General features: G+C 40.1%; 1 protein-coding gene across 4 annotated transcripts; it reads right to left on the reverse strand.

The window, feature by feature from the left end:
* Positions 1–1,407: 1,407 nt before the first annotated feature.
* ZNF706 (zinc finger protein 706) lies at positions 1,408–10,216 on the reverse strand. Of its 4 annotated transcripts, none has more exons than XM_059995002.1 (4): positions 10,079–10,216; positions 6,225–6,361; positions 3,987–4,094; positions 1,408–3,178 (listed from the first exon to the last, which is right to left on the reverse strand). In XM_059995002.1, the coding sequence occupies exons 2-3, from the start codon at positions 6,357–6,359 to the stop codon at positions 3,999–4,001; spliced, it is 231 nt and encodes a 76-aa protein (XP_059850985.1). In that variant the 5' UTR covers positions 6,360–6,361; positions 10,079–10,216; the 3' UTR covers positions 1,408–3,178; positions 3,987–3,998. The 4 variants fall into 4 exon arrangements, with proteins under 4 accessions (XP_059850985.1, XP_059850983.1, XP_059850982.1 ...); XM_059995000.1 differs by lacking the exon at positions 10,079–10,216 and adding an exon at positions 9,705–9,780; XM_059994999.1 differs by lacking the exon at positions 10,079–10,216 and adding an exon at positions 9,482–9,695.
* Between the last annotated feature and the right edge of the window lie 1,179 nt (positions 10,217–11,395).

The raw sequence follows: 11,395 nt of genomic DNA on the forward strand, positions 1-11,395 counted from the left end.
TTTAAAATAGAAGATATTTAATTTTCAGTTTCATATGGTAATCCACAATTAATAAAGACAGGTTGTACTTTCATTAATAAAACATCTATTTTCTCAGCCAAGCAGACAGATGTTTTATTAAATCTTCACATTGGGAGCACTTAAGGTTTTTCTGAAACTTTAACAGATAAAATTAGGCTAGCCTGAAAGATCTCAGAATGTAAAGTCACAGTAAACACAACCCCCTAGTGTTGATCTTCATTGCAATACACTCTAAAAAGTATATTATCTGTGACCAAAACTAAACCAGACCAAAAACTACCCCCAAAACGAAAATTCTAGCACAAATGAATGAATGCCGATTCATAGGCTTAAATGTATGTCAGTTATAGTTTGGACTGTGATCGATCACTGTATTATAGAAAAAGGCCTCTACATTAACCACATTTTAAAACAGGTACAGTATATTCCACATATTTAAAAAATGAAAAACAAAGATTTGGGGGGGTAAAATAGTAATGTTGGTAAAGCCTATCTTATTCATGCTACATACATCCCAGTATGATATGATTAATTAGCTCTACAGTATCTTAATATAAAACCAAAAGTGTTATCTCAAATCTGAGTCAATGTCTTTAAGGACTTATCCATCCATTCAATTCAATTAACTGATCTAAGCATTTTTTGTTTTAGTATTATTTTTATATTAGTAGCTAATTACTTCCCCCTTCCAACAGCTTACACTTATTTATATAGCAAGGTTCTAAGCAACGTTTTTCCTTTTATTCTTAAGAAGTATTCTATAGACCTCAAACAGATAAGACTAAAGGGAAAACCTTGAGAAATGAAAGAAATCTCTTGCCACCCTTAGAACTACCAAGTTCTACACTCAAGAGACAATTCTAAATTGAAAAATGAAAAAAAAAATGGGAAAAGGCAATATAAAAATTTCCTAAAATGTAGAAGAAATTAGACTAATTTAGTTTTCTTTAATATCTTCTTTAATAAGACATTACAGCACACAACTGAGCCCCCAGTGTGTCAGTTAAACATGGGGATGTAGATGCATACGAAGGAGAATGGAAACAAGTTTAATCTTAACCCCGTTCCTTTTGGCAACTAATGGCAATACAGAATACAAAAGGAGCAATTCTGTGTATTTTATCAAGTCTTTGAAGACACCATAACAGTTTTATAATGAACTTTGCTGTGATCTGTTAAAGAATCTTCAAATTAATGAGGATGTTTAAAAATTGTAATCTTCCCCTTACACCGATTTAAGCCGAACACAAAAAATGGGGACTGCACTAATAATTCTCGCATGAAAGAATTAATGTCTTATGCTACATCAATGCAGCCATCTCCCTATCACTGAGATCTAAAGTTAAATATGCTGTCCTCAGCTGCTTATAAAAAAAGGGTTAAATATAAGAACATAAAGCTTTTATTCTGAATTAGTCAATAAAACAAATAAAACAAAAATTAATCCAAAACTTGTAAAAGGTTTTTAAATGATTTGTTACTAACATAAACATACATATGCTCAAAGCACTTTTAAAAACTTTTAAATTGTAATTTAACCAGAACTTCTGTTAATAACCACTATAAGCAATTAGGCCAACTCTAATGTTCTGGTAACCAACATATTGGGAATTAACAAATAATAAATCTGAAACTGAGGAAATCAAATACATGAAAAAAATGACTATTTTTAAAGTAAGAGTATAATAGGAGTTACTAAGGAACTATCACCACTGAAGCTTTTCCTTGGAAATATCTTATTTTAAACTTACAGTGAAGACAAACAAGGCGGGCAAAATATGTACAGTTACAAAACAAATGCAGTGATGAGTTACAGCAGAAAGAGGGAATGCACTTTGTAATCCGCAGGATCAGATTTGCGGCTCTAAGCAATTACCAGTAAATATTTGAGTGTTCTTCCTATTCTATCAACTTTAAAATTTAAACTGAGTTACAGCGGTTTCACTTGTATTAATAGTTGGCAAAAGCAAATTAGAAGAAACCCAAATTAGTCTGTTTTAACTGGGTAGCATTTACCTCATTCATCGGAACCAACCCACTTCCCCATCCTTAGAGCCAAAAAAATGTGGATATTGGCCTATTTTAATATTTTTCTAGTTCAGACGGAAGTCATACTGTACACAGCCTTTGATTTTAGGAACCAGAACAAAGTAAAAATCAACTACTCACTTAAAAAGGAAAGGAAGGAGAAGGTTCTGGGAATTAACCCAGTCACAAGCCATTCCAATCTTTCTGTTAATGCAAAATCCATTCATAAATTGGCCAAATTGTTATTAACTTCCAAAAACTCCTTTGAAAATTATATTTCAATTTCAAATGAAAGAACTTGAACCATTTTCAAAGAGTCAAGTATAATTTATAAAAGATAGATCTTTACCAGTTCACATATGTTCCATCATATTTTGTATTGAACAGTAGGCTAATTACTTCATTGTGGCATATACTTCAGAACCTAATTTTTCAGATGGGCTGACTGACAATCCAACCACTTTAAGGAATTTATCAGTTATCTACAAGCTAGACCTGGCTGGCAGGTATAGCCAGGTCACACAGCAAGTTTAAATATTCCAACCTCAATCACAAGAAACAATCAGAGGGGAAAATGACACATGATTGCAATATACTAAGGCAGCAGGTAAGTCATTCTTCACCTAGGCCAGCAGCTGCCAATAAAATCGTGTGCACAGATTTCATGAATGAGTCTGCTCTAGTTTAACTATGAACATGCCCCTGAACTTAGAAAGGGAGATAAGAATTGCGCTTGCAATTCTAGCTGATGAATTCATTAGATTTTTATAAGGCAAATAATGTAGAAAGTTAGAACAGAATTTCTAGAACCATTTATCCTGTGATGTTGTAAAATCAAAGTACTACTTTATTAAATGAGTTATTTTATACAATATGAACATCAATATAATTACAATTGTAAAAAAATTTTTTATAACAAGGATGGACTGATTTTCAGATTTCCAAATCAGAGTCAACTGTACATTTACACAGAATTGTCTTTGCATGAAGCCCAAAAGGGAACAGCATAAAAATGAATGTTTCTGTAGCCCCTTTATTTTTGCTGATCAACAGTTTGTTAGAAAAGCAGCTGCAGGTTTGTTACCTAAGGTCTGAGACAGGAGAAGAGTCAAAGGTGTCACGAATTCACCTACAAAACATAAGCAAGATTTTCGGTGAACGTAAGCATTACACAAATGTGATTTATATGCATTTCAAATGTCTTTAAAAAAAAGCACAGGATGAATTGGGAGATTGGAATTGACATATATACACTAACATGTACAAAACAGATAACTAATAAGAACCTGCTGTATAAAAAAATAAATAAAATTCAAAAAAAAAAAGCACAACATGCCTAAGCTACGAAGTTAGTCTGATAGATCTGTCAGCTAAATTTTTATAAACAGATCTTTGATGATTTACTTTAAAAATAATACTCATGCATATACCATCACCACCATTTAGAAAAAAAAATCCAACCACACAAAGTATAAACTGATTATTTTCAAGCAACTACCTAGTTTATACAGTGAATGCCTACATTTTGCCTTACATTTTAATGTACTCAGAAGCTCTACTAAGCATTCTAAGTAAAATACCTGCAAAAAAGCACTCATAAACTTTGGTCTGCATCCTTTCTGGGAGCAAGACCCTCAAATACCTTTATAATAGTTATTTTCTTTAAACTGAAAACTTTCTTCCATTCTTGGACCAGAGTGGGCCAGCATCACCTCATGCCATTTTTGCCTACAGTGGTTAAAAACGTGGATGTTTCAAAGGCACTGAAAGGATATGGTCTGGGAAAATGGACTTTTAACAATTGTAAAGTTAAACATTAACTTCAGTAATGAAGTCTCAGCTAGAAGACAGAAATCAATTTTACAATTACAGAAGATAATTCTGCTCTCGTATACAGCCCTGCCATTAACGAACGAAAAGAAGAAAAGGTCAATTACCTGTAAACAACTTTATGCCTGAACATCAGCTAATTCTGGAGGAAGTGGAGTCTTAGGATGCTTGCTCTCAAAGTGCTGCTTGAAGGTCTTAGGGTCTGGCATTTGTGTCTAATTTAAAAAATTGTGCAAAAAAGAAGAGTTAGACCTGATTCATGAAATAAAAATGTGCTAACTTTTAAAGTCCTGAGACTACTCACGGTTGACAACTATTGCAAAACACTTTTAAATTCCTATAACTTAATGGCTGGCATATGAAAAAGGACCCTGTAACAAAGAAATTCCTAGCATATTCCCACATTTCACATATAAAGGGTCACACAGAATGAAGTATTCTTATCTGATTAACAGTAAACAATAGGTAACATTTACCAAACACATTATGTTAAGCATGTTACCAAAATTCTCATAGAACCTTCCAGTGATTTTTTTTTTTTTTTTTTTGTGGTACACGGGCCTCTCACCGTTGTGGCCTCTCCCGTTGCAGAGCACAGGCTCTGGACGCGCAGGCTCAGCGGCCATGGCTCATGGGCCCAGCCGCTCCACGGCATGTGGGATCTTCCTGGACCGGGGCACAAACCCGTGTCCCCTGAATTGGCAGGCGGACTCTCAACCACTGCGCCACCAGGGAAGCCCCCTTCCAGTAATCTTAAATCAGGTCCTACTATCCTCATTTTATGTGCTAAGGAAACTAAAACCTAGAGATTAATTTGTCCAATACCTATGGTTAACCTAGCACTAGGTACTTCAGATCTCAAATACTACACGATACTGACTTACCTAGGCAAGGACCTTCAATTATTCTTTAGCACATTACATTAGACAAAACATGAAATAAACATTTTTTGTTGTTTTGAGTTTTTAAGTATATGAGCTACTCTAATACTTTTAGGTCAAGGTATTTCTTCATTAGTAATTTAGCGAAATTTACTTTTACCTTGCCTCTTTCCAAACAGAATCTGAAGCTGCTCAATTTTATTATTTTGAGTATATCAAAGCTCACTATGAACAGGTTATTTAACGTAATAGATTTCCTCTCTTAGATTAATGAGAACTTTTATGTAGTTAGGAACTTCTATTTCATCAGTAATGACTTCAATAAATGATAAACTTTAGTCCAGGAATCAAGTCTTATCAAGATCCCTTCCCATCCCTACTACCAATTCTACCTAGGCATAGGGCTTTGGGGGGAACAAAAAAAGTTTCTTGTAACTGGATCAACCTCACTATGCACTTTTCCTTTGGCACTTTTATTCACTAACTTCAAGGGTAGTGAGCTTGAACAAACAGGCAAAAAAGAGACCCTGGCTTGGAATTTAAGAAAAACTTCTTTAAGGCAGTGTGGTATAGTGGTCTAAAAGGTGGGCTCTGGAGCTGGACCTCCTGGGTTTAGATCCTAGCTTTTCTGCATACTAGCTGGGTGACCCTGCACAAGTTATTCAGTCCCCATGACTCAATTTACTCTCCCGTAAAATGAGAATAAAAGTACTTTATGCCATAGGGTTGTTATGTGAATTAATGGGCTCATGCATGTAAAACACTTCGATCAGTGTCTGGCACCTGGTCAGCACTCAATAGCAGCTGTTATGATTATTCTTCAAATCTAATAAAACACATTAATTCTAGTAAAAGCTCTCAATGTGAATATACTCTATTTAGTTTTGCAGACATCATAACTATGAATGTAGCGAAGAAAAAAAAAAACAATTAATATAACCAGAGGTATATTACATAGCTCTAAATTAAGAATGTAAATCTGACCTTTTTTAAAGTTCAAAGTGTTGCCCTTAAGAAGACATCTTTATTCTCCATGAGGAAACGGATTTTGCTTTGTTCACTCCTTTTCACTAACACCAAGAGAACTGTGCCTGGCCAAAGGAGCTATCCAAAACATGTAATTGTTGGGACTCCTCTGGCGGTCCAATGGTTAGGACTCCACACTTCCACTGCAGGGGGCACAGGTCCAATCCCTGGTCAGGGAACTAAGACCCTGCATGCTGCACGGCGTGAACAACAACAACAAAAAGCATATATATGTGTGTGTGTATATATGTATATATACGTATATATATAAAATTGTTGAACAGATAAATGAAGACGGGTTCCTAACACAACCAGTTCTCAAATCTCCTATTTCAAGTAAAGCACTTATCTCGCCATGTTTGCAAAATTTTAACCTATACAAACCAATCTCTAATGAAAGAACTGTCCACGAGAAAGCTGTCTTTCAATTTCCCTTACCCTACAGACAGTGCAGGTATATATTAAGGCAGCTTTGGCAGCAGCCTTTTGGTCATGTCCTTGTTTCTTCTTTTGTCCAGCTTGCTTTTTGGCATTTTTCTGCTGAGACTGAATCTTCTGCTGTCCACGAGCCATATCTAAAAACAGAAGTTGAGGCATTAAAGTGAAATCTAAGTATGATAACACTCTCAGAGTTACGAACTCTCATATACAATGCTACTAGAGGATAAATTGATATAACCACTGTAGAAAACTAGTCGTCTACTCTATAATCTCACAATTCCACTCTTGGTATATATTCAACAGAAGTGCAGGTACACTGTTTCTAAAACTGGAAACAATCCAAATGCCTACTACTAGTAAGATGGATACATAACTTGTAGCAGGTTTCTACAATGGAATACTATGCAGCACTCAAAGAGAAGAAACTATTGTTAAACAACATAGTTATATCTCAGCATTAAGGAAAGAAGCCAGATACAAAGAACATATTGTTGTATAAAGTTCAAAACAGGCAAAACTAATCCATGAAGTAACGCTGGGAAGAAAGGGCATGAGGGGGATTTTTGGGGTACTGATAATGTTCTGTGTCTTGATCTAGGTAATGGTTATACAGGTTGATTCACTTGTAAAAATTCACTGAGCTATACACCTAAGAATTGTACACTTTCTTATATGTAATCTTCAAAAGTTTACCAGAAACAGTTTAGCCCCTTCCTCAATCATTTGTCTGATCATTTTGCAAAGGTACTCTCCCCTTCCACTATTCACTGTGTGACCTGAGATTCTTACAACTTTAAGAGAAATAAAAGCTGTCATCTAATGTCTCTAAAGGAGCTCATATGAGCAATGGAAACCGTTCTCTTAAATACTCAGGTTTCATGAAACTACTGTGCTATTCCTTCTTAAAAAAAAAAAAATGGTATTCATAGGATTGCTGGACAAATTATTAAATAAGATTAAGGGTACCTTTACAAAAATGAAAGATACCACTTTTTACTACTGATTATCTGAAATGAACATGGGTTAAAAATTAAGGGAAAAGAACTACTTTTATTTTTTCATTAAAATTGAAGACTCCTTTAAGACAACACAAGTTAAATCTGTTCATAAAAGGTCTATAATGAGTCTCAGCTGCTTTTTAAATACTTTAAAATAGGATCTAAGGAGAATTCCTATGGATAGTTTTGACTAGCACTGCAATTAAATTTTAAACTTTTAAGTCATTGCAGGACATGAACACACAAAGGATCTATAACTTCACCAGAAAACAGTGCTAGCTTTTTCTGACTGGAACCTTAACTAGTTAACAGGTATGAGGTCAAAGCATTTCATTAAAACACCTGAGCTTCTCCCAAAAAGAAAAAGGGAAACTGAAAAAATAAACACATCAATTGGACGAGTTCCCACTAGCATTAAACACTGAACCAGAAGTCAAAATATAAAGAAGGATCAATCCTTTTCTAGGAAGCTGGCTGAATATTTTAACAAATTACAAAAATGTTTAGTATGCTAGCCTAATATAAGAACCCCATTCTCACCAAATAAAGGTAAATATTACCAGACGTCTTAGCCCTTGAAGACTATCATTTGTTATTTTTTAAAAACCAAATTCTTATTAATTCCAAGCTGAAATGATTTTTTTTAAAGTCTATTTATGGCACGCTTACAAACCAATTCCATGGAAACAGATTTGGATACTTTTGTATTATTTGGATGATAGGTATTCAATCTTTATGCATCCTAATGTTTATAGCATTCTTAATGTCTCAATGCCTTAGTATCAATACCTTATGTTAGAATACTTCAGTTCTCTCATAGATCTGAACTCTTCCACACGATGTATGCTATGCTACGTATGTTAATACACTGTGTGGGTAACCTCTTAATTGTTTTACATTGGAAAAAAACCTTATAAAATGGTAAGCTACTAATTCTAGATGTTTCTTTGATATCTAGAAGTTATTAGCTATTTTGATAACATTTTCATGCAGTGATCTGTAGAAAGCAATGCCATTAGATACACATTATTTTTAACTTTTTCAGTTACCATTTCTCCTCAAATATAACATTAACAATACATTTAACCCATTTTCATTGTCATCTAACAAAAGTAACAAAAAGCCATAGAAGTTTTAATAAATAGAAGACTGTGGTTGCTTGTTCTTATTTTTAAAACAGAAAACACCAGGTAAGGGAAACTGAATCAGTCTAAACGCCTGAGGTAGGCCCCTAAGTTCTAGCAACACGCTGCACTGATTTCCTTTCTGAAAGCAGAAATGCAAACGACCAAACCACCTGCTTTTGGACAGCTCGACTTAGGACTTACTCTCAAGCCAGCTGAGTTTTCTACAAGATCTAAGCGTAACCAAGCATAACTTCTCCTTGACTAAATGCAACAAACGGAGGAGCAAGAAGTCCTTTATAAGTACCTAAAAGCTGGCTTTTAATATAACTCTTATTTTGTATGGTCTTCTGAGGGGGCTCCAAAGAGGGAAGCAGTAGAGGGAATAAGGAGTTCTTCCAAAATGAGGAGCTCTTACAGGAGGCAACAAGTAAGCACTGTCCCAAAGATCCTCTTAAAACCAAAACAAACGAGTAAGAGAGAAATAGATTTTGGATCCAAGAAGTAGGATCATTCTCCACAAGCATCTAAAACGAAGAGGCCCAAGCAGTGACCAACATTCTGACCCTAGCCTTTTAAATACATCCCTTTTGCAGAGGAGAGAGGATGAAAGCACCAGCAGTGAGGTCTATTTCACCCAGCACTTCGGTGAGCCCAGCTGCAGCCCAGCGCGCCTTCCTTCCCAAACCGGCCTCTCCCGCCTGGGAGAGCTCCCTCCTCTCTTCTGCCACCCAGAGCCACACAACCCCTACCTACCCGCCACTCCTCACGGACCCCGGCCCGAGACGCGCCTCCTGGAGGCCTCGGCTGCCCGAAACCCGGCCCCTTCGGCCACAGGGAGCCCCAGCCTCGAGAAACCGACCAGCTGCTGTCGCCGGCGGGTTACCGCTCCGCCGCCGCGGCCGGCCTGCGACCCGGCCACCTGCAGGGCCTGGCAGACGCCCGAGCTTCCCGTCCTTCCGCGGCCCGCGCCGGGACCGGACGGGCTCGGCCGCCCCCAGGGAGGCGGGGCAGGCCGGCGGCCCCTCGCGACCCGCGATGACCCCCCACGGTCCCCGCCGACCCCGCCGGCAGGGCCCCCACCCGGCTCCCAGGAGTCCTGCGGCGTCAGCACCGCCCCACAGCCGCTCACCCGGGCCGGGACAGTCTTGCGTCGGAGAAACCGCGCAGCGCGAGAGGGCCGGGGGAGGTGGCCGGAGGGAGAGGAAGGGGAGCGCAGCGCGCCCAGTACCGCTTCGGCCTCCTCCACCCGCCAAGGAGGGGAAAGGGGAGAGCCGGGAGCACAACAGCCCGCGCCTCGCACCCGCCGCCGCGCGCGCCCGCCGCCGCCTCAGCCTAGGGGGAGGCCACTACACCTCGTGCTCGCGCACGCCGCACAGCTCTCCCAGTCGCCCCAGCGTAGCCTGCTCAGCGCAGCCCCCGCCCACCGACCTTCCTGCCGCGGCCTCCCTCCGCCCCCACCCGCTCGCGCGCCTGCGCCTCTTCCGGTCGCGCGGGCCAATGGCAGCGCGCCCCTATTACATAAGCGAGAGGGGGCGGGGCCTGGCGGGGACGGTGGCCCCTCAGAGACTGGAACAGCAGGGGACGTCGCGCTCTGTCCCGGCGCACCGCCTCCCCGTTCTCTTGCGTGCTCCATCTGGGCGGCTTCAGCCGGCCCTAGGAGCCGCGTGATCTCGGTCCTGGCGGGTGACGGCTCGCAGTGTGATTCACAAGTCGCTTGCTCACTCACTGGGGCGGCGGCCAGGCTTCGACCCCTGCGTCCCCTCTCACGAGCTTCCAGTCTCGGCGGCGTCCTCCTGTGCCCCGGCCTGGGGAGGATCCCGGAGAGGGGCGCCAGCGCCGCGGTGGTGTGGGTCCCCGACCCCGGAGCCCGCCACCCTGGCACACCGCCGCTTCCGCCCCCAGTGCGGCCGGCGGGCCGGGAGGCCCTGAACTGGGACGCGCGGCCTTTGTTCTCTCACCACCTACCTTTTACCTCGTTCCCATGGAAACCTCAGTTATTTGACCATTCTGGGGGTTTTAGTGAGTTCAAGATTCACGCCTGACTGTCTCACTGAAAATTGCCGGCTAGGCCCCCCTGACCGTTTCAGGCTGACTACTCAACAATATACTGAGTTGTTAATACTTAGGGAAATGGTTAAGTTGTGGGTTTTTTGGTCTTGATTTATAGGCCACGACAGCTAATTTCCAATATCAGAATCAAGAGTGATGGCGATTGTAACGATTATTAAATGTTTATCTGGAAAGGGCAGCATGTTTAGACGTTGGCTTTTTCTTAACCTTCCCTCCCCCGCCCCCCAGCACACATTGGTTTGTAATTAGAACTACAGATAAAACAACAAAGGAGGGTCTTGCATGTGACTGTCCCACCTTGACCCATAGCCTCCGCTCTCCCAAATTTGCCCGTCAGTGCCCCAGAAAATGTTAGTTGAACGTAAGTACATCGCAAGTTTTCTGGACTGGTGTATGTGTATCGCCAAATTGTTTAAAATAGCCAGGAAGGGGTTAACTGCTTATTGCATTTGGGTGGCACACGACAACGATCTGGTTGTTCAGTCCTTCCTTTTCAACCTCATTTCAGTTCCTCTCGCCTTCACTTTTCACGCCCTCCCTTCCGTATTGCAGTTTTAAGTTACATGTTCAAATTTTATTAATATCTCTCCAGTATTCAGTTGTAAGCTCATTTTCACCACTATATACCCAGTGCTTAGCAGCGTATGAAACATGGTAGGAATTGAAAAGAAAGCAGGAATTGAAACATGGCAGGGATTGAAAAGAAAGCAGGACTTATAGTGACATTTCATGAAACCATAGCTTAATTATTAGTAGTCACCATAACCATAATAACTATATTAACCTGGCTAATAGGAGGTGGATGTGGTACTTGGAAAACCTAAAGACAGGAAATCTGTGTTTGTCTAGCCATGAATGAGATTGGACAACAGAAAGGGGTAGGGAAATCTGATTGGCAAAGATAAGTCTTTTTAACTAGAAAGGTGATTTCTGTTGTGAAATAGGGTTAATATGTCACTTGTTACCAAGGCCT

Source organism: Delphinus delphis, chromosome 17 (assembly GCF_949987515.2).
Source record: "Delphinus delphis chromosome 17, mDelDel1.2, whole genome shotgun sequence".
NCBI classification, from domain to species: Eukaryota; Metazoa; Chordata; class Mammalia; order Artiodactyla; family Delphinidae; genus Delphinus; species Delphinus delphis.